A 24,255-nucleotide genomic window follows, 5' to 3' on the forward strand; every position below is an offset into this window, starting at 1 on the left:
AATTCATAATATCCATTGAAACCATATTTGAAGGTACAAATTAAGCCCGTGCAAGTGAAACTAGTTTTATTTTTACAGTTTTGTTACTATGATAATGAAATATCAATTCGTATCATACATTTTTTTTCAGGAGTATGTTATTTTCTTTCTCCAATAAAATCATTGATTTCATACTTAGGTCGTTTTAAAATGAACGATTCAATTATAATATATTATTTATACTAAAACTTAAATATTGGAGAATATTCATGTAACATTGTTAAGTAATATGTATAAAAATTGGCACATAAATCCTAACAAAAAATTTGTTAGGAAAAAAAATAACCAGCATAGGTAAAATCTCCTAATTAAAATGGCCAGAAATTAATATAGAAAAACAATTATGCGGTTAAAATATTTTGTTTTTTTTTCTTATTGGCAAATTTGGTCCCGATTCATTTTAAATTAATGATTTGACTACTAATGAACTTAGTATTAGAAAAGTTGCGCAACATCTGAATTTCAAAAGTAAATGGTAAGTAATATACATACATACTGGGATTTCTGAATCACAAAAAGGGATCTCCGTTCTTTAAAACATTGAGAATATATATATTTTTTTTTTTTCTGCTACTGGCTTGTTTTGATGGGTAGGATTTAGATTACTGGTCAATGGGTAGATTGAAATATGACAACATCGTCTTACATAAAATAATAAAGAGATTCTGAGTGTAAGATGTGCTGTAGGATTAGTAACAACTTATTACAAAGTTATTTTTGCAGTATAAAATCAGCTCAAGCAAAAAATAATCAATGCTTCTATAAATGTAAGTGTAAAAAATTGAGGAATGCTCTAAATCTACAGAGTCAATTATTTGTAAATGCAGTGATGATGCATATTTTATTTTGGGTAATGGCACAGCATAGATAATTATCTCGAAATCCGATCTTTAAGTATTTTCAGCATCTGCAAGAAATACAAAGAAAATTTAAAAACATATTACAAACACACACACATATTATATATATTACATATAGGTACAATTGAACGAAGTTATACAGAAAGCAGCCAGCAATAGAAAAGTGAAGCTGAGATAATAGCACTTTTGTGAAAATAGTGAATAATCAAATCTACACAACAGTTGGAATGTTTTTGACTTTTAAAAATGACAAACAATGAAAACATTAGTTTTTTTTTTATATGACAAACAAGAATCTAATTATGTATTTGACCAGTTTTAATGATTTTTAAAGAACCGTAAGATTTTTCTAGTGCTGTGGGTGTTTTCTGCAAATTATAAAATTCCGTTTTTGTAATCGACACCCTTTTCAGAAGGTGATTAATACAGTTTTTTGTATGAAAGCGGTCTGGCTGTGTTTAGCAAAACAGAATTGACCTTACTGCACCCGATAACATCAATATCTCATTTTTTCAAAATTGTGGACTGGCTGCTTTCTGCATAACTAATTGAGGTACTCCCAATGATGTTGAAGAATAATGCATTAAGGCGGCTCTACGCACTGGCTATAAAATTATTGGCAATTGATGTTCAGTGTCTCGATGCGGGCTAATGTGCGGACGTGTATAATCCCTAATGCATACGTTAAAAGCGCACAAAAAATATGTGGCTCAGGTGCCAAGATGGACATAGAAATTGTGTAGCCGCTATGTTTTTAAATTTTTTATTTACTTTAACTTCTTAAAAAATATATCGACTTTGGCGAACTTATTGCTAAAAGCAATATTTTCTATCTAGCCAACCAAAAAACATACTGGTGAAGATTTCATCGAAATTTTTTTATATTTACAAATAAAAAATCATAGGCCAATTATTTAATTAGTGGGCATATAAATCTTGTACAGGTATATATAAATTTATTTGTAAAAATATTTTTGCTACCCACAATAAAATTAAAAGGAATGTGGGATTGAGGAGAAAAAATAAAAAGTTTCAGTAGTTTAATTAGTAAATCATTTATATAGCACTCATAAGTGCATATTGTAATAAAAGGATGTTAAGTTATTTTTAAAAAATTTCATGTGTATTTTTATAAACAGTTTTTTCAATGGCATAACTCGATAAACAAAAAGTTGGTTGCCGGCCGCTACCTTTTCGAAAAACCAAAGAAAAATAGGCAAAAAAAATGTGCACTCTCTTTGGCAGTTTATAGCAAACTGAAAGTCAAAGTTATAAGCTGGGCAAACGAGCGGTCGCATTCATCAGTGTTCAGCCAACGCCCTTGATCTGTGTTGAAAAACCTATAATATTCCGGTCGCACACACGTGTCAGTGCGTGTACACATAACAATATGTTTATGTGTGTGTGTGTTCGAGATTCAAAATAAAGTTATAGATTATATTGATTTTTAAAATACAATTAATTTTTCTAAATCCATTTCACATTTTTTTATCAATATTCATAGTATGTGATATTTCCCTATTGCTTCAATAATTTATAGTTGACATCAAAAACGATAATATTTTTAATCTAATTGCTGAAAACATTAAAAAAATCATCAGCTGACATCGCAGCGCCAAGAGAGAGACAGAGTCCCTATCAAAGGCCTGAAAGCAACTGCAAAACTGAGGCAGTGGTACAGGTAACTTTGCTACTGGCTTGCGTGACCCGTGAATTTGTCTCTCTCGCACGCGAATATACTTACAGCACAGTGTTTGAGACAACCGTATATTCGGTACTCTTTTATAATGCAAACATCACATTGGTAAACTGAATGTATTAGTGATTATTTTATTAAAATTATTTATAGACAATTCTTGGTGGAATTCCATTGTAATGATGTAATAACTTATATAAGTTATTAATTTAAAAATACTTGGTACACTTCTTCTTATTTATTTGACCTATTAGCGCTTTAACCCACTAATGGGCATCTTCAGACTGGTGAATATTATACAGTGTAAGGATAATAATAACTATGCATCACTGTATCGGACATCGCCGCTCGTATGGCAAAAAAGGCAAAATGCGGCGGCAAGTGCCGATCATTTAAAACATCATCAAACATAGCGACCCTTGTTGAGGCTCATAGACAGAGGCGGTTTCTGCACGAGGAAAAATGTTCGACTGAGCGCTGAAAAATCCTTAGACCTCGATGGCAGCTGAAGCTTTGCGAATTGTCGCTAGGGCTACACGCGGCGCTTCAATCAGAGCGGCCGGCACCGGTGTTTTTACAAACTTTTCTATATGTTAGTTTTCTTGCTTATTTCGGCTAGTAGTCTCGATTTTGTAATCTAATAAGCTGTGCCTTTAATAAAGACGGTTAATTATGTCACTTGCGGGGGAAGACGTTAGAATATCGAGACTAGCCATAAATATGTATAGGATTATGAGGTACTAGGCCTCACTGAATCCCACTAAAACGTGTGTCACCTTTTTAATCGGTATGTAGGACCTTTTCCCGTGTTATTTATGTATTAATTGGGACACAGGGATGATGCCTACATACTTCATTTTTATGTAAAATGTATACCTAGGGTGTTATATGACTTTAAAAGTACTGATGTAAAAATAAAATATAAAAATGTCCAACCAATGAGAGAGCGTCCTACGAGTTAATCTGGGGTAGCCCGACCCCCTCTCGCTCTCTCCTGCGACTTATGTATGCTGTCCCGCACCCTGTTCGACAGCGACACGGTGCAAATAATTTAATAGAACCTGTGTGTTTTTTGTGAATAAAGTTGTGTATAAATCAAGACTAAGCGTGTTCTATTGGAATTACGCCCTCTCCCCCTTCGACTCTGCCGCCTGCCCTTCTTGGAGGATATCACCGCCGACCCAGCCAGAGAAGTCTATCTCATCCGAGATAGCCGGACTACAGCAGCTACAGAGCCACCCCTAACTACAGTTCAACTATACACACGGCGAGGTGTCGTGTATAATCACATTTAAATGAATTAAAACATAATTTTAAAGAATCAAAAAACATAAATTTTTTACATGTGGACATAAAGGTCAAAAGTTAGATAGATTAGAAATAAATAGGATAAAAAATAATAGCGATAGAATTTTAATAAATCAGCAGATAGAATTCAAAAACTCACCCTTATTAGCCCCTGTACATTGTAATAAAACAATAAATGTTTTTCATAGAATATAACCCTCTCTTACTTCTCTTAGTACACCGCCAACACATGTTTCAATAATTTGTCTCACTCTGTTCCATTGAAATATTGCGTATTGTATCTTTTTCAACTCTTTTTTAAATGTACCTACACTTAAGATAATATTTATTTTTATATAAATTATCCTTACACTGTATAATATTCACCAGTCTGAAGATGCCCATTAGTGGGTGAAAGTGCTAATTGGTTAAATAAATAAGTGGAAGTGTACCAAGTACTTTTAAATGAATAACTTATATGTAAATATAAGTTATTACATCAGTATTAGTGATTCATCTTTGATTTGTTACCAAGTGCTTTTTTGTGCCGAATAAAAATAAATTATTTTAATGAATTATTTCATAATAAATTAGTTCAATGTGATACGTAAATGTATAACGGAGGAATGCGGAAAATTTTAACCCAGTATTTTTCATATTTATAGAGATATTAAAATTATTAGATCCAATGTGTACTAGCTTCTAGCTATCTAGGAAGGGAAGGGAGGGTTAACAGCGTAATGTAAAACATAAATATTTGGCAAAATATTGTTTGTTTTCATTTGTTAAGATATCAATATTATTGTATAAAAAAAGGTGCATTTTTACTTGGTGTCCAGTTAATATAGTTAGGTGTGGCCGCAGCTTGATATTCCTGAACTAAATCATCTACTACAGCTCTTGAGTGATCAAATTCTTCCAGAGAATCTTTAAACATAGGTTCTTTACGGAAAACTTCCAAGAATGCCTCTCTTTTCCGTAACTTGTCAAATTGCTGGAGGCATCTGTCAAACAACTGAAAAAGATAAATGAGTTATTTTTTTTATTTTTGGAAAATACATATTTGCATTCTTATAATTTACCAAAATATTCAAATTTTTAGGGGCATTTTCGACGAGTTATAAATCACTATTAGAAGCAGGTTTCAAATCTCAGACCTCTGATCTGTGAGTCTGTGGGATTAGACACAGGACTGCAAATTCATATGATTGAAATAATAAGGGTTCAATATAACTGACACCAATCTACATACAGGCCTCTGCACAGGTAAAAAGATGATGGTCAGAGGCCATATAAATGTTTTTAGTGCAAAATGTGCATTCTAAAAGTAGTGGCATAAAAATCTACTACTTTTAGAATGAAAAAATTTTAAAGCAGCAATATTTGAGTTGTTTAGTAAAATAAAAATAATGCCTCAACACAGGTTTTACATAGTGAATAATAAGTGTGTAGAAAAAAAAAACAAGTTTGTGCTAGAAATTTAAGTAAATAAAACAGTTATATTATTATTACTTAAATAAATAAACAGGTATTGGCGGCCTCCGTGGTGTAATGGTTAAGACGCTTGACCTTGACACGAAAGGTTCCGGGTTCGATTCCCAGTGAGAACACAAAAGTAAAAAAAGGAGATTTTTCTCAAGCCTGGGTTCTCAGTGCTGTAATTGAGCCTCCTGGCCTGTCGTGGCGCAAATAAAAAAATAAAAAAAATAATTAACAAAGAAAACAAGCAGAAACTGGTGTGATACTTGAATGATTTAATTTGTTATTTGAAAGTGTCATTAATTACACATGGATGAATTAATTTAACACGTTTGCGGCTGTGCTGGCTATAGCCATAAAAATCGTGTCTCTCATTTGAAAATGGTGGCAATAGTCGTCAATCCAAATGACATTGGTAGTGAAAAAACAGGTATAGCCTACGTAAGTTAAGTTACATGGTAGGAGATATTGTGTCCTTGTAAAAAACAGTCAGCAATAAGTATCCCAGTATGTTAATTAAACAAAATTTACTTCAAACCATTAACTATGATCCAATCGGAAGTGAAATATTCCAAAAATAAAAAAGTTATGATGTGTCCACATGAGTAGATTCTATGAGAAAAAAGTGTCTGCAAACGTGTTAATCGGCCGTCCCTAGTTGACAAAGGGCCGGCTTCTCAGTTACCAATCTTCAGTAGGTTGGCTAGTATCGCAGTGCTCGCTTGTATGTATGTATATAGGTAGGTAATATAATTACGGATGATATATTGGTGTGGTTGGCGAGCAGCAGACCGGAGACTTTGTGGCTGGACTGTACGTAGGGAGAGCGGCGAGAGAGAGCCACCTGGATGGAGGCCGGCCCCCAAGGGATGAACTGGGCCAACTTCCTCTCCCGGATTCGTTGCAGGGACTTGTGCACTTGGGAAGGGTCTACTTCCCCCTGTGAATACAGATATGGATTATTATATGGTGGGGAATACATTATTACTATCCACACCTAGTGGTGCATAGGGCACTGCATTGGCACTTCAATTGCAGTGTCTGATTACATGGAAGGTAAGGTGATTAGTACTATGTTTCAGGTGCCAGTCCAGAAACATTGAAATATTGCAGTGAAGAACCACCTTTAAAATTAATATTTCACGTCCACCCTGCAAGGAATCGAACCCAGGACCTCGAGAATAGTAGGCGAACGTGGCAACTACTACACGAAGTTAACTTATTTCCACTCGATTTCCTTTTTAAGGATTTTTACCTAAGAGTAGCCATCGAGTCAAAAACGCTCTTCCAAAGTTCTGGTTCTTTTTCACACTCAGAACTGTATTCATTATATGCCCGGACACAGAATGATAGTTATGATATACTACGAGGGTTGCTACAGTTTTGAGATAGACAAGTAAAAACAAATATATATATAATCGAAAATGGGTTTATTGTTTTTCAAAAATGACCTGAAAAATGCTAAAATGTGATATTTTTTTGGGATATTTAAAATACTTGTAGTAGTCCTAGCCAAATTTTAAAAATACCTCATTAAAATTTTAACTTTCTTTTAGGGCTCAAAATTTTTTGTTTTTTAATTTTTATCTTTTAAGTTAGTGAAAAAAATTCTCAAAGATCATAAAATCACTGAAAACAGTCATCGTTCGAATAGGTATTTAACGTATTTGTAAATATGGTACGACCTTATTTTTTAGTTTATCGTAATGCTAAAATCTTCTTCTAAGTCTCAATATCTCGTTTTTCTTTAAAATAAGTTTTGTTCGGTCATTATATCGTACAAACTGTAGCCATTTTAAGGGTGTAAAAATCCTATGCAAATCTTTATACAAAAAAGCCAGATTACAAATGTCGATTTATTACCGTTCCACTCGCCGAGGGCGGTGGACGTCTCTGATACTGAGTCCACGGAACTTTTTTCAAACAAAAAAAATGTTCTTTTTATATACATATTCAACAAATTCCACAATGCGGAATCGTAGAAACATAATTAAGAAAAGCAGAAGCATGCAGCATTTAAGACTTCTTCACATCTCTAGTAGAAACAGGTATGTAATTTATTTAATAATATAGAATATAAAATATTGCAAAGGTTTTTACAATTCTTCTTTTTCTTTCAACGACTTTCAATTTGGAATTAAGATGCGATACTATGCAGAAATATACACATCACGTTTTATGAAAAAAAATATGTGAAAAAAAGTACAGATAAATATTTTTTTATGATAATATTATTATTTATCTATATGTGGAAGTGGGTGAGGAAATAAGAGAATAGACACAGCAAACTCCGGTGACAACTGTTATCAAACGGAGTTGATAGTCAGAGTTTATATATATTAACTACGGGATGCGAACCAGAATTGGGAGGACGCACATGAGCTAGTAGCTGACAGCTATGTCTGAAGGCTTTTTGTGGACACCATATGCTTCAAATAGGGAGCGGATATAGAATGATTACGTAAATACTTTTAACTTGTGTATCATACGCAACCTTTTTTTTGTGTATTGATTACTGTTATTTTTTATGTATATTTTTTGTCTGTCTTAGAACGAGGTAAATAACCCTAGTTAGAACAATTTGTCAGTCAAAGCAAATTTGTATAATACTAAATCAAATTAAAATAAATACAACCACTTAAGCTACCTCAGGCCATTCTTTGTATTGTTTGAAAGGATGAGAGCGAAATACTATTTTTTATTGCGTTAAGAGTGAGATGGATATATGACAAACTTACGAAACGAAATTGTGACAGAATAAGCCTTCTGTTTTTTTTGCATGAATGATAGTTATACGGGTTTATCAAATATGTGTTTTCTTTCATTTCGTTGTATCAAAAAAATTCCCTGTAAATGATAATATTTTTTTAAACATTTTATTATTAAATAATTCTAAAAAAAGCGATGTTTTCTTATTTTTGTTTCGTTCCCGCAAGTGTCAATTGAATACATTAATACATCCATCTCTATTGTTGTGCGTTTTCTTGGAATTGTTGAGGAAAGGAGGAAAATCAAAAACGAGTCAATTTTTAACTGAATCTTAGTATAATTTTATTTTGAAAAATACACACGCTTTTTGTAATTTTTGTAACGTGTTCAAAAATTGCAATTGTACGCGTTAGTAGTCTGGAACCATTTTGACGAATTTTTTTTTCCCACGTGCGGGTGATGTGCCCTTAAAGATCAATGCCCTTTTGCATGCGTTTGAACCGAACGAATCTTTGACGACCAAATGTTCATGCAATATTGAATGTATGCGAGTGGAACTAATATGCCCATGCATGCCTCAATCTCACGGTATGTCACATGACGATCTTGCAATATCAGTTCACGCAAAGCATCGATTTTTTCTGGCACAACAGCCGATTTTAGACGAAATTCGTCCTGTAACAAAGTGCGATCACAATTGAATTAAAAAACCAGCAAAACACCGTGGCTCAAGATGGTGCTTCAACACCAAAAGTCGCAGCGAGTTGATCGGCACACAGTTGTTGGTTTAATTCACGTTGAAAGACATAGAAAATCATCGCACGAAAATGTTCACAATTTAATTCCATTTTTTTAACAAAATTAATTTTTCAAGTATCTGAAAACAACACAAATATCACTCGTATGACAAAACGTTCCGAGTACATTTACCATTAAAAATGGCAAAATTTACAATGACAATGTCAGCATTGACATATTCACACTGGTGTTACCATATCTCAAAACTTAAGTAGTAACCCTCGTAAATATAGTAATTTTTGGACCATTTTCTGTTAGTTGTAAAATTTTATCAGTTCATACAGTTTCTAAAATAGATAGAAATGAAAAATGTTTTTTTTCCTTTAAATACCTGAATAATGTTGAGTATGGATATATAACAGTGTTGGTTATTCCTGTCGGGACTTAGTGAGACCATCATATTCTTGGGTTGAAGAAGTCGCTGCATAACATCCAACACAGTAGTTTTACGGATTTTCGGAGCCTGTATCATAAACAGTAATAACGTTGTAGTAAGACAATAAACTAAGAACTAAAATATTTTGAATACAAATATATTGTCCGGTTTATCTCAAATACAGCTTATAAAAATTGGACTTAATTAAGTTATAATAAATAAAATTATTGGAAATTCACATTCAAGAAATATACGTAATCGAATGCATATAAAATAAATATAAAAATATTATGGACATGATCATTTTTATTAACACATTTATTCCCTGATTTTGAGTGCCAAAAGATAAAAGTTTAAGGAAATGCATGACAAGAAAACTCCAATTATCCAGATTAATGAGTGACAGATTTTATTGCATTTGAAAAAATACAGTGAATTAGAATCGCATTAAAAACTTACTTAAACATGTCCAGCAAAAATAATTGTACAATTAGATCAAAAACTTATCCTTTATTTTTTATTTCCTGATAACGATCTTGGCTATTTGGCAATCCGGATGACTAGAGTTCGGATAAACAGAGTTCTACTGCATTTAATTCTGTATGCGAGAGGTAAACTACAGTATATAAAAAAACCCAACTTTTCAGGAGAGACAAATTAGTGATTTTTTGATACTTTAAACATATATCATATTTTCATATCTTGTATTTTTCAATGAGAGGCTTAAAATTAAATTTGTTTTCTATACACCAATAATTGATTTTAATATCTGGATGGTTTACAGAACTTAATGAACCGGTCGCAGCGTAGCATATCATACTTGTTAAAATTGGATACCGTGTTTACTTCATGGTCTGTAGTGAGCGGCGTGTAGCCTGTCATGAGGAAGTGCAGTCGAGGGGTGGGGATCAGCGGTGCCACGAGACTGATGAGATCGTTGTTCATGTAAGATGGGTACCTGGAACGCAGTGGTCAACTTATTCTTCTTACAACATATACTTCTCTTTCAAAACAAAAACAAATAAAAACGTTTTTCCAATTCAATATTAAATTTGACAATATTGAACAGTATTCTAAAATCTAATTTTTAAACCATGAAATATAAATATATAAAAAAAAAAATTATGTCAACCATGTCGGGAATAGAACCCGAGACCTCTTGCATGGTAGGCAAATGCGCTGACCACTACATCACAAGGTCGACTTATTATAATATGTATCATTATTACTGGTATTTACTGCAATTTATGTCAACAATGTTTTGAGTATTTCCGGTGTTAATTCTTGATTAATCAAACTAGTCTGAGAAGTATACAAACTGAAAAGTATTTTTAGGCATTGCTTGGTAGGAAAAATAATTTCATCGGGATCGTAGGACGACGGATGTGCAAAAAATACAACATTGACTTTCTTTTAAATTTTATCTTGAAAAAGTTTGGTAGTCAGATGGCAGAAGGGACCATCTGTATTTTTGTCAATGTTTTAGTTTTCAAAAGTTTTAATTAATATTTCAGTAAATACATGCAGATTTTTTGTTTTTAATCCGCGTCATTTAGAGTGGTAATTTATTATTGAAAAGAAACACTAAAATATTTTAGTTTGTGGATTAAAGTCTTGAAATTGAGACGTATTTCAGCTATCCTGAACATTTTTGAAAATTACAGATGGTCCCTTCTGCCACCTGACTACCGAGTTATATAAAAGCTTTATTTTTAAGTTAAAAAAATATATATATAACTAACCCAAGTATCAAAGGATACACTTTTGTAGTAATTGAATTATGGCAGTGTCAAAAAAAAAATCTAACCGCTCTTATGTAAACTTGAAAAAAATTAAATTTTTTGAAGATCTCGATGATTTGGATGAAGGTTTCTGCTCTTTTACTTCACAACAATCAACAGTGAAAGCACCCCTTTCACATACCCGAAAACCGTTTTAAAGACCGTTGGGCTTCCTATCGGTTTCCGTCATACGATTTTTTAAAATTATTTTTTTACAATAAACGAGTTATTCTTTAAAAATTTAAATTTTAAAAGCCGCAATTTTATTGAACATAATTCTACTGCTTTTATTTCCCCTTCTGTGAGTTTGGCAAATTTATGGAGGATGGGTTTTGTTGGATATTATCATTCTTCTTCATGATCAGCAAAAACTGTGATTTCTTGTATGAAATTCAGTTGTAAAAATCTACATATTTCTTCTATGGCATTTTCTTAAAATTTATTAACATCAATAACTCCAACACCATTCACATAAGTCACCAAAAGATTAATTCTATAATCGTGCAATTAACACGGCTCATTTATTCAATTTAAATAAGTCTCCGTGAACGGATTGTTAGTACAACGTTCAAAAATTACAATACGTTAGGACGGTTAGGACGGCAACACTACTTCCGTTTGATGGGAAAGGACAGCACAAAATATTTGTTTAGTTCATACCCAGAGACATTGAGCTCCTTTGACAATATATAAAACTAACAACCATTCTGCGCATTCTCTAAGAGACAAGAATTACGCAAATATCGGTCACCACATTACGGGCACCCAACAACAAGGAATTGAAGAAATATGAATGTTCAAACATAGCCAGAATGGTGAATGTTACACGGTGTAATCACTTACACCTGCCAATGACAGTTAATAAGCTCATATATATGAAATTATTGTCACTTAATACAAACATAAGAATAGAATAATGATTCGGTACCTTAATGTCGCCGTACTGGCACTCATGATAGTGGACACTAGGGTGTTGATCTGTGTGAAGGAGGGGTTCTGTATGTGCAGCCTCTCCGTGGCTATCCTGTTAAGGGCGGTGTTGTCGAGTACCATGACGCAGTCTGCACTTTCCGTGAGTCTCTTGAGGGTCAGAAGAGAGTTGTAAGGTTGTACCACTACGTCGCTGAAATGTATAAACAAAAGTAGAGAATACATACACTGTGGGTAAATCTGTAAAACAACTAGGGGCACTTTGTTTTCTGTAGGACTCTTCATTTTTCATGTGAATGTATTATATATACAACTAGCGGACCCGACAGACATTGTCCTGCCCGAACGTTGGCTTGCCTGCTTAAGTAGGTACTTGTTTGTAATAAAATTCCAAAACAAAAAATTGTTATATTATATTGAATTTAAGTAGGTACCTAGGTACTTGTTTATGGTTGAATTCCAAAACATAAAATAAATATGGCATTCTTTTTGCAAACGTCAAACTCCGGTCTTCTCACCAACAGACGGTTGTACTTATTTAAGAATACGGTTTTTAAAAATGCATTGAATTTAATATTATTTTCGTATTACCAAAAATTCAGTAAAAATAAATAAATGGGTAGAAATTAAGGAATTTAAAGAAAGAATCTGATTGAGATCCACAAAAAATAAATGCTATTTGTAAACATTTAAAAACAATCTTTTTTTATACGCAAAAAAACAACATCATTCCATTTTTTTGCGAATGCATTCTCCTCGAATGCAACCCTGATAAATCGACGAATAAAACATGTATGCTCCTTACTTCTTTTTTACATATTAGATTAAAGATTTTAATGTCTACGAATACGCACAATTCAAAGATCTATATTTCTCTGTAAACCGCACGTAAATCGGTTAAGCCATTTAGGAGGAGTTCAGTGACATCACACGTACAGAGGAATTATATATATAAGGATGTATATTTAAGTGACCGGGGAAAAGATAAGAAATATTTGTTATTTTCTACAGGTTCTACAGGTTATCAGGTTCCATCAAAACTTTTGGTTTGCACAGTTTCTTCCGGTTGCACAATTTCTTCATCATTCTGATTATCAACTGGATTACAATTATCTTTATGGTCAAAAATACATTTGCCTGCATTTCTTTGTCAATTTAATAATATAGGGCTTTACATATTTCAAAGTGTTTTGTATAATGTTAGTTCCGCTGAACAGGTCAATCAAGGTCAAGGCGCACAGACATATTGCGTTATATAGGGGGCCACCGTTATAGGAAAAAAACTGCCGCAAACGTTATAGGGGGAAATCTTATATGAGTGTACGTTATAGTGGGGTTTACTGTACATTTAGATGAAATCCTAAGAGGGTTTATTTCTAGAGAAAGTTATTTCTATAAAAGTATGGATATACTCAAAATAAGAACATAAATATTTAAAAATCAAATTAACTTACCTTATTTCATCAAGATTAGGAAAGACACTGTATGTTTGAACTAGTTTCTTAGGAAATCTGTCGGAGAGATGTTCTAGAATGTAGGAACCCATTCCAGAACCGGTACCTCCAGCGATGGAATGGCACAACACAAATCCCTGAAATAATTACATTTAATTTTGGTCATTCCAACACAGATGGAGAGAGAGGAATCTCTGTTGAAATATCGATTAACCTCTCTAAAGGAATAAATACAGTCTACAAAGATTTAGATATATTTAAAAGATTTTTCACTTTATTTAAATTATTTGTTATTTTATTATTTATAAACATATTTAGTAATTTAAAATGGTGAAATGATTATTTAGTAAAAACAATATTATGAAACGGAAGCATTGCAGAGCACCCGCTGGCACAGCGCAGGTTTGAATTGTGCAACTCGGTTATAAGCTTAGACTATACCCTGTCTGTGTAATCTATAAGTGTGAAAGCACAACAATTAATGATATGAAAGTTTTAATAACACAAATATATTCTCTAGGAAGAGCTCCTTGCAAATACATGATATAATTCAATTTCCATTAGGTATTAACATATTACAACAGAGATGAAGAACATTTAAGAAAAGGTAATATGGAAGTCTAGGCATCTACAGGCATCCACTTAAACCAGCCATTGACAGGTCATAAGCCCTGTAGATGCCTAGACTTCTATATTACCTTTTCTTAAATGTTCTTCATCTCTGTTGTAATATGCTAATATAAACAGCTCCCCAGGGAGTTGAATCCAGTCCTTGTCTACAAAAATTTGGACAAACTCAAAATATTCCATTAGGTATGTCGGTATGTGTAATCTTCAGAAATGATTGTATTTAATTTTATGGCATTTTACAGAAATTGTTATGTAAAATTATGCAAAATTAAGAGTATGCGGTACCAATGTATCACTGTATTTTTAGTGAATATTTAAAACCGAAGAAATACACATATCTTTATAAACAGTTTCAGGAAAGGGGTGGGTGCTTTCCCTGTAGGCATTTACAGGATTTATGATCTGTCATTGGCTGGATTAGGTGGCCACTCTGTTGAAAATTTGTTTTCAGGAATTGCCTAGTAGATGAAATGGTTCAGCCGGATGAATCTCACCCATTTGATAAAGTTTTCAGCTATTTTACTTCACAAAAGTCAACAGATGAAAGTGTTGAGGAAATGTGGATATTTAAATAAAGGCAGAATGGTGAATGTTACAAAGTGTGTAAAGTGGCCACCGACCTAGTTATAAGCCCTGTAAATGCCTAGATTTCCATATTCCCTCTCGAAAATGTTTTCCCTCTCTGTCGCAACAAATTTAGATCTATTAAGGAATGGTATATATTATATTATATACTTTGAGAAGTTTCGTTTCATTTTATTGATACCAATAAAATAAATAGTCAAAACAGAATTTGCTTCTCAAAGGGTATTCCTTGAGAGGAAGAAATGTTCTCCCGCAAAATACTGTTTTTGCCGGTTACAATGTTTCGGTGATCATGGCTCGATATGTAAATGTATATTTATCATAGTTATAAAAACTTATATTACAGATTTTTTTTTAATAAAACACGACTGTTTTGACTCCCCTGCGTTCGTTAGATTAAAGTTGATTAAATTACTTATCTACCGTTATAAAGAAAATAATTTTACATACTTCCAGATTGTCACTGCCATCAGCTTCTCTGTTAATTATATCAAAAATTTCTTCACTGAGTTTCTCTCCCTGAGCAAACCCAGAAGCCCAATTATTACCAGCACCACCACCATGTTTGGATAAATACACGTTCTCAGGATTGTAAAGCTGAAAATAAAAATGGCAATTTACATTCGGAATCCACAAATCTACAGCACCCTATATTCGCAAAATGAGATACCAAATGATAGTTTCAAACCTCATTATATATGTAGCTGCTCTGGGAACATTTATTTGAGAAGATTCGGCCTGGATAATGAAAAGGTCCGAGGGAGGTGGGCGATTAAGAAGCTGCATTGTGCATATGATCACACAAAGAATATTGCATAATTTACAAAAAATTAGACATACTCAAAATACATACATAATGTATTTTACTTTTTATGGAAAAATAAATATTTGGGTTTCAAGGATACCTAAATATTAAAATGTTTGGAGCAATTTTCAACTAATAGTAAAAAAAAAAAAAAAAACTAAACAAGGACCAAAGAATATTCTTTTACTTTTTTGAGGATCGAGGGCTTAGTTCGGAGTTTGGATCAGTTACGAGGTTACGTTATCAGTCGGTGTTACTGATTCAAAGCCATTGATAGCAACTTTTAATAAGTAATAATTTATTAGGAGTGTTTAGTGAAACTACTTAACCTAGCCGGACCGAAGGGGGGAATTCAAATCCCCCATGGACCGATTTCAATTCGATGACTCGAATATTATTAAAGCTATTTGCCCTATATTTTTTGTAATTGTGAAAATAACAGAAAGAAGCATTTTCCTGTTTTTGTTTTTAAATTTTCAAATCGTTTAATATTAAAACAAAAAAAAGACGTAAATAATACAAGTCTATTTCACTTTATGTACATTAGCATTCGGCAAACTAACAAAAATGAATAAAATACACGAATGAGTAAAATATATGTACGTGAAAACATCAATTATTGCACGATCATAAACACTTCCAACTTCTTATTCTCTTGACGCTATATACAAGTAGGCGCTGGTGTTGTTTGGTCCCCCCGTTCTTATGCCTAGTGAGGAAAAGGTTCATTATTTCAATTATCTGTACAACTACAACGACTTCAGTGGAAAGTGAACTTTATTGTTTATTTTAGATTTTTGAAAAGTAGAATGAATTAAACAAGCAAATTTTATGTAGTTTCAAAATGTGCATATAATATGCGTATTTTACCAATTCGATGTTTTGTTTGTTTTCCTTTTAAATAACTAATTCACCACAAAGGCGAAGAAGGAAAATTCTCTTTTTCTAAGTCCAAGGCAAGGATTGAATCCACAACCTAAGCTACTCAATACAAGTTTCGTTGCACTGCGGAGGCCGTCGGGTAAGTCTTCTTTTGTCACTGACCATCACTGCCTCTAATCCGTAGCATGCTACACATACGGAACCACAACCTGACAATTATTCGAGTTGTGTGGAAAATAGTAATAATCATCTGACTCAACAAAGCGTAACACTCATTTTTTTATACTTATTACCACAGTAAATAAATTATTAGTATCACACGGATAAAGATAATTCCTTTCTTGATTATTCTTACTTTTGCATACGGCGAGTTCAGAATAGTATGTATGACGCGGGGTTCCAGGTCCAACAAGACAGCTCTCGGAATGTAGTGATCATCATCAGCTTGATAGAAAAACACATCCTTTCTATCTGATCCAGCGGATGCAAACTCCTCTAGTATTCCCTCGGGTGATATTCCATGTTCGGCACACAACTGTTTCCAAAACTCAAAGCCGACTGAAAATATGATTCAATACATAATCAAAGAAATTCAAAAACATAACATCTAATCGAACAGAAAATTTTAAAAAACAAAACAAACAATAATCGTTTCTATATTAAAAAGCAACGAATAATCATACAGAGGTATGTCAGATATTTATCATATTATGTATTATCAATTTCACCAATAATTTTACTTAAAAATCAAAATCGAATGTGATAAAGTACAAATTGAATATTTTTTAGCGTAATGAAAATTGACATTTGAATATAATTACGTTCATACTTTGATTTCCGCATTGGCCGAGTTGCAACGTTATCATTTCACTAGGCATTTTTATAGTGTAATTTCTTACTACAATGTATTAAGGCTGTATTTTGTAAATACAACAAAAAAATATTAAAACTGCACCTAAAAGTCGCGGTCCGTTTCCCACCAACAAATTAAATGCGAACGACTTTATCAAAAAACTAAAATCATAGACAAACTATGGCAACGTTCAACAAAAAGTGATCGGTTTTGTTTAAATAAAAAAAATAAAAAAAAATCTCCCAATTAGTCTTTTGCATGCAAAAGATAATGAAAAGGAAACAAATAAACTAGCAGTAAAAAACTATAATAGATTTTATTTGTATTGAAAGAGATTTTTACTCGGGAACTTGGCAGAATACCGACAACAGGTCGTTAGAAGGCGCATAAACACTGCCCTCGAATTTTCGAAATATTTTTTTCTATGAAAAACAACCACTTTCATGCAACACCGACTAATTGTACTAGATCTATGGCATCTTTGGTTGTCATTTTTCCGCTTCTGTCATAGTTTTGCGCTCCATAATTTTATATGTCGTAAAATTATTGGACGTATAGTTTTTTGTTAATTAAATTGTGATTCAAACCTGAAAATGTCTGACGGCGATGACGATTTTATGTGTGAGGAAGAGGAAGATTATGGATTGGTAAAATCAAATTTCTATCTTGTTTCTCTCTAACCTATGCTTGTTTTACTTATCAAATGCTTATTTATTGAGTACTTAAAATATATCAATATTTGCAATAATCCCTAACCGGTTCTTTTTTAAATGAATAAATATTATTTTGGTATCTTATTTAGTAAAGTTTTTAAAGTAGTGGATTGATTTTTTACCGAATAATGTTAATACTTCGTATTTTTTATATTTTTGACCTCCTAGAAATGTTGATTAAAACAGGAATTCCGCTTAAGATATTTAATTATGCCACTCATTTCAAATGGCAGTCGTTGAAACTATTGTAAAATTGGTAATGGAGTTGAACATTTTTATAAATATGGGCTGGTCAGACATTTTCCTGCTCCGGACATAAAGGCAGTCAATAACGTGTACAATACTTTTAAAATAAACCTGTCCTTCCATTTTATACTTGATGGCGATGGCCCTCATATTCTTCTATTTCTTCTTCTGCACTTAATGATGCATTGGTATCTTTGTCAACCAATTGTTATTCTCAGGTTTCTAAAGAAACTTCGAATTACGGTGGTTTGACAACACATTTAAAATAAAAAGTTATTGTAGATTTTGTTGGAAATCGGATCTGGGACCTCATGTATGGTAAACTATTTACTTGACCGCGAAGTAGACAAGCATGCGGTCACTTACTGGTGCCAAACGCTGACACTGGCTAAGTATGCCCTGTGTGCTTTCAATGAATTCTATAGTGCCTTCTATTAGCTTATATAGTATCAATTTTAAGTAATTAGTAAACAGCATTATTTGAATAAATCCGTAGCACGTGATGAAAAAATAAATTGTTTTACCAAAAGGTTTTGCTTAAATGATAAATTCAAACTTCAATTAATACAAATATTTATAGAATCCCTTTGTAAAGCGCACCTGAGGTATATATCGTGGGTATACTGGCAAAAAACGTTAACTCGAAAATATGCGGATTCGACTTAATGATTTATTTATTTATTTTACATAAATGGCATAAATTGCCTTTAACATATATTGAACATAAATATGAAAAAATAAATAAAATACATCTATAAAAACATAACAAAAAATTATAAAATTGCATAACTATAACAATAGTAACAAGCAGGTAAATACATATAAGCAACCAAAAATATTAACGAAATAAATATGAAAAAACAAAAAAGGGAAAAACATTTTTAAATATAAAGAAAAGTTTAAGAATAATATTGCTAGAGAAAAAAAGAAATCAGACTCGTTTTATAACTATCAAGTCCAGAACCAAATATATCAGCCTTGTCCTCATACTGATTACCATATCTATGGAGCCTAGGGATAGGCGAGTGCATGTGATAGTTGGTTCTAGAACTTGCAGAACAAAAAGATGATGATGCAGTTTTGTAAAGTTTTTAACGCTCTACAAACTGCCAAAATACACCAAGGCAATTTAATTTCATATATCTGTAGTTTTAAAAATAAATTTAAGGTCAAGTTGTAAACCGCATATTTTATTCAGGCTAAAAGCTTCAAATAACTTAATATAAAATGAAGAAACTGAAAAATTAAAAATATCTTCTTAAATGAGCACTTTACATCTTTCTATATTTAAATAAGATATAAAAGAGTAAAGTTGTAAATAAACTTAAATGCTTGAATTCTCAAAACAGGAATTTGAGAGTTAAAGTTTTTTGCCAGTATACCCACGATATTATGTTACAAAAATGACGCTATATAAGTTATCCATAATAGTAATAATGTAAAATTCTATTACTTTCCCAGAAACTAGTTAAAAATTATTCACTCCTTACACATTAATATCTTCTTTTTCTATTTGCCTTTAATTCAAAAGGTATTTGCTGTTAATATAAATTATGTTTATTTCCCTAGGAGTATTCAGAAGATAGCAACTCTGAGCCAGATGTAGATTTAGAAAATCAGTACTATAATAGTAAAGCCCTGAAGGAAGAAGAACCTCGCAATGCTTTGGCCAGTTTCCAAAAAGTTCTTGACCTCGAAGGTGGTGAGAAAGGAGAATGGGGCTTCAAGGCTCTTAAACAAATGATTAAGATTAATTTTAAATTGGTAAATATATTTTAACATTCGAGCAAATTTATAAATTAGAATAATAACTGAGAAAACCAGCGTACATATTATTAAAATAAAAAAACTATTCTTGTTTATTATTAAACAACTTTATAAAAAACTATTTTTTATACTACTATTGATACACATCCATAGCCATTGTTGTTAAACAAGTGTTCATTATTTCAAGGGACTCCAAATATTTACAAATAGTTTACCCATTTTGCAATTATTGATAATGCAAGTAAAAATGTAGTTATTTCACAATGTAGTGTCAGTCTATGGAAATTAAGAACCTTTAAAACAAAGTTGTTTTCTCGGTAATAGTATTCGATTAACCTGAAAATATAGAATTGATGAAACTTTTAATATGACAATACACTTTGGAAACACTGCCCAATCAATGTCTGTTTTGTGTTTATATTCAAATTATGATTTTGCAAATTTTATTTTAATGTTATAATATTTTTTTATTTTGCCTAGAGCAAAAATAATAGATAGAATATCAATAAATTTTCAGGCCAACTATAGACAAATGATGCATCGCTATAAACAACTCCTAACATATATAAAAAGTGCAGTGACTAGAAACCACTCCGAAAAGTCCATCAACTCCATATTAGACTATATTTCCACCTCGAGAAATGTAAGTAAACCTTTTTGATAAGTACTGTTTACGAATTAATACTTATATAAAATATAATTATTATTCTCACTTTTGTATACAGCTGAACGTAGTTTTTGATCTTAGAGGGATTGATAAATGTTACTAGTTACAATTAATTATTGAAATGAACCTTACAATGAGAAGCTTCAGCCCTACGGAAAATTGGATACAAAAATGTTTTCTTACGTGCGGTAAAAATTAGAGCATTAAATTGTACTGCAAAGTTTCTTGAAAATGTACAAAAAAATAATAAAAACGAACTACTTTGAATGATATCACTGGTTCATATGAATCAACTAATGATAAGAGAGCTGTGAAAGATATCCGGTTTGCTTACCATGAATGGACCAATCGGCAGAACTAGAAATTTAAGTTTTCCTACTCTATAGGACTTCTTAACAAGTTTTCATAAAGCCTCGTCTTTTCCCTATTTTTTGTCTATTTAAAAAAAAGCTTTAATAAATTTGCATTCTGAGGTTTATGCTTGTTATAGATGAGAACTCTTCTTTATACTTTATATCCAATTTCTTATATAGTGAAATGAACATATTTCAAATAAGTTTGTTTAAAGAATGTGATTTTTCTATTTATGCAACTGACAAATATTTTGAACAGATGGAACTTTTACAAGACTTCTATGAAACTACATTAGAAGCCCTGAAAGACGCTAAGAATGATCGTCTTTGGTTCAAAACTAATACAAAACTTGGGAAGTTATATTATGACCGCGGAGACTTTAATAAACTAGCTAAGATATTGAAACAACTTCACCAAAGCTGCCAGGTATGCATAAATACAAACATTTGACATATTTACATATATACAATCGTATCTTCAAATTCTATTCTATATTTGAACCAATAATTATTATTGTAAAATTATAAACAATTTACTTGTTCAAGTATGCCATTGTCATATTTGTTTTTTCATTAATGAGAAATAAAAATAATTTTACAAATGATAAATCTTGACCTCTTTTATGTTATTTGATGTACATTTTTGAAACAATACAAATGATTGAATGTTTTTATTTTTCACTTATTTTATCCGCCTTTTGAAATTATTTACTCCTTATGAAAGTAATGAATAGTGAATAAAGACAGGTAATAAGGAGTGTAAGCAGCTCCATGTATTTGTGTTTTGTTTGTTTTTGATAGCTGCGCCGACAGGATTGCGATGCAGCCACGGGTATTCTCAGTGTTTCAACAGATGATGTAATTACACAATTCTCTATCATTTTGTTTATTCACAGCTCTTTGATTACAATATTTTTTCTAAAATCGGTTATTCACAAACACTCAAGAAATATTATTGTGTTCCTTGTACAGTCCCGGTCAAGATTTAAGTATTGAAAGTTATTTTTATTTCTTTAGCTGATAATAAACATATAATATCTATGAAAATTTTGAAACTACCGACTGATAGCTAGATAATTTAATTTGCAGACCGATGACGGTGAAGATGATTTGAAGAAAGGTACACAGCTGTTGGAAATTTACGCCCTTGAAATTCAAATGTATACAGCGCAAAAAAATAATAAAAAGCTCAAAACACTTTACGAACAATCCCTCCACATCAAGTCTGCTATTCCTCACCCTCTTATTATGGGTGTTATAAGAGGTGATTATAAGTTTTATAATGGAAATCCTTATTATGTAATGTTGCTTTACCTTTATTTCTTATTTATTTGAGAAATGCTAACTACTTATGTCTTTTTTAATTTTTAGAATGCGGTGGAAAAATGCATTTACGTGAAGGCGAATTTGAAAAAGCACACACAGATTTTTTCGAAGCATTTAAAAATTACGATGAATCGGGGAGTCCACGTCGAACTACCTGCTTGAAATATCTAGTGTTGGCGAACATGTAAGTCCATACACCAAACGTGTATTAATTAAATAATATATTGCTAATTTTATATTTGGAAATGAATCCAACTCACTCCAAAAATATTTCTATTTCAGGCTCATGAAATCTGGAATCAATCCATTTGACTCTCAAGAAGCCAAACCGTACAAGAATGATCCCGAGATTTTAGCGATGACAAATTTGGTTGTGTCTTACCAGAATAATGATATTAACGAGTTTGAAGCTATTCTTAAACATAACAGAAATAACATAATGGATGACCCATTTATTAGAGAACACATAGAGGATTTGCTTAGAAACATTAGAACTCAAGTTTTAATCAAACTCATCAAACCATACACACGCATTCATATTCCCTTCATATCTAAGGAACTGAATATTGATGCTTCGGAAGTAGAAAATTTACTCGTATCCTGTATTTTGGACAGGTTTGTTTAAATTTTTTAATTCATTCATTGTTTTAAAATACGTTTATCTATTTTAGTGGTGTAAATAATTATTTCCTTCATGTGCTGTGCAGCTTTTCATAATAGTTTTCTATTTCAGCACCATTCGAGGCCGTATCGATCAAGTCAACCAAGTCTTGGAGTTGGATCGTCAGTCTCGCTGTGCCGCTCGTTATAATGCCTTGGATAAATGGACCAACCAATTGGCTTCTCTTCATCTCGCTGTCACCAATAAAATGGCGTGATTAATTTTTTATCGCAAGCTAATTAATAATCTTATAAATGTATAAAAATAAATATTTCTCTTTCAGTTTGAATATATGTGATCTGTATTATAAACACAATCATTTTCATCTATCAATAAATACAACAATAAAGTTATGAATTATCTTTTCATTCCATAAAATGGCAGAATGCCAGAATTGTATTGTATTGTAGTTAATTATGCAATTAAGCCTCCCATCAAATATGATCTACACTTCATTTTATAGATGTGGAGATACATGTATAAGTATAGTCAAATATTTTTAGTTTGGTACAAATGTTAGTGGTTATTGCTAGTTATTTACTTTCGTGAAATTATAAATGCATTTAAAACTAATACATATGTAATTTCAAATCACACAACAATAACGCTTTATTTAGGATTCTTCAAAAAATCAACTTGGACCAATATAATTTTTTTCATCACAACCCACCCACAGGTTGCAGTACAGAATATCCGGCTTGAAAAAAAAACATATTTTAACTATTGCAACTCACCAGGAATCAAACCCACAACCTCCGTGTGCGAGGCAAGAATCTTTTTCATTACACCACAAGGCCGCTTGTTTTACAAGCTCTACGACCTGTCATTGCCTTTTTATATTTAAGCCGGTTAAGAAGGTTGGAACATTGTTGAATAAAAATCTTGTTTTATAAAGTAATTTATTTAGATTACATTTCGTACTAAATGGTAAATAGCAGGTACATAAACATACACAATTATGTTTTACATAGTTATTTTATGCATGTACCTATTTAATAAGTAATACATACTTTCAAAATAAAATATACAATATTAATCCAAGGGAGCATTGTATTAGGTAAGTATAAAAGTATATTTATATTTTTTATAAGCAAAGCGGTATTCTTATTAACATCTGATTAATTATTTATCTTTCAATCAATGAATCAATTATTAGTCACAAAATTGATAACAATAATGATAATTTTATGCATATTCCAAAATGGTTATGGAAAAATATTAAAATGTATGTTTTAATAGCGAGATTAAATGTGCCATCCTTAAGATATTATATAACTCGCCTCAGCATTTAACTAACTGTGCAGAAAAAATGTGAAGCTAGATTCAAAATGAAATAATTGTAAAATACAAAATATTTT

General features: G+C 31.9%; 2 protein-coding genes across 4 annotated transcripts; one reads left to right on the top strand and one right to left on the bottom strand.

Annotated features, from left to right (window-relative positions):
• Positions 1-396: 396 nt before the first annotated feature.
• LOC148280627 (tubulin gamma-2 chain-like) lies at positions 397-17,335 on the bottom strand. 2 transcript variants are annotated; one of them, XM_088228147.1, is made up of 10 exons: positions 17,141-17,335; positions 16,667-16,869; positions 15,075-15,221; positions 13,410-13,546; positions 11,954-12,148; positions 10,091-10,202; positions 9,200-9,331; positions 6,119-6,301; positions 4,711-4,897; positions 397-946 (listed from the first exon to the last, which is right to left on the bottom strand). In XM_088228147.1, the coding sequence occupies exons 1-10, from the start codon at positions 17,187-17,189 to the stop codon at positions 930-932; spliced, it is 1,362 nt and encodes a 453-aa protein (XP_088084273.1). In that variant the 5' UTR covers positions 17,190-17,335; the 3' UTR covers positions 397-929. The 2 variants fall into 2 exon arrangements, with proteins under 2 accessions (XP_088084273.1, XP_088084272.1); XM_088228146.1 differs by having other exon boundaries at positions 10,082-10,202; positions 17,141-17,325.
• A 282-nt stretch (positions 17,336-17,617) lies between these two features.
• alien (COP9 signalosome complex subunit 2 alien) lies at positions 17,618-23,250 on the top strand. 2 transcript variants are annotated; one of them, XM_088228107.1, is made up of 9 exons: positions 17,618-17,811; positions 19,693-19,887; positions 20,408-20,533; positions 21,170-21,337; positions 21,712-21,768; positions 22,000-22,174; positions 22,282-22,420; positions 22,519-22,851; positions 22,970-23,250. In XM_088228107.1, the coding sequence occupies exons 1-9, from the start codon at positions 17,758-17,760 to the stop codon at positions 23,112-23,114; spliced, it is 1,392 nt and encodes a 463-aa protein (XP_088084233.1). In that variant the 5' UTR covers positions 17,618-17,757; the 3' UTR covers positions 23,115-23,250. The 2 variants fall into 2 exon arrangements, with proteins under 2 accessions (XP_088084233.1, XP_088084234.1); XM_088228108.1 differs by lacking the exon at positions 21,712-21,768.
• The last annotated feature ends 1,005 nt before the right edge of the window (positions 23,251-24,255 follow it).

The sequence above is a fragment of the Micrasema longulum genome, unplaced genomic scaffold, assembly GCF_059751315.1.
Source record: "Micrasema longulum isolate JH-2025_06_02 unplaced genomic scaffold, ASM5975131v1 h1tg000561l, whole genome shotgun sequence".
NCBI classification, from domain to species: Eukaryota; Metazoa; Arthropoda; class Insecta; order Trichoptera; family Brachycentridae; genus Micrasema; species Micrasema longulum.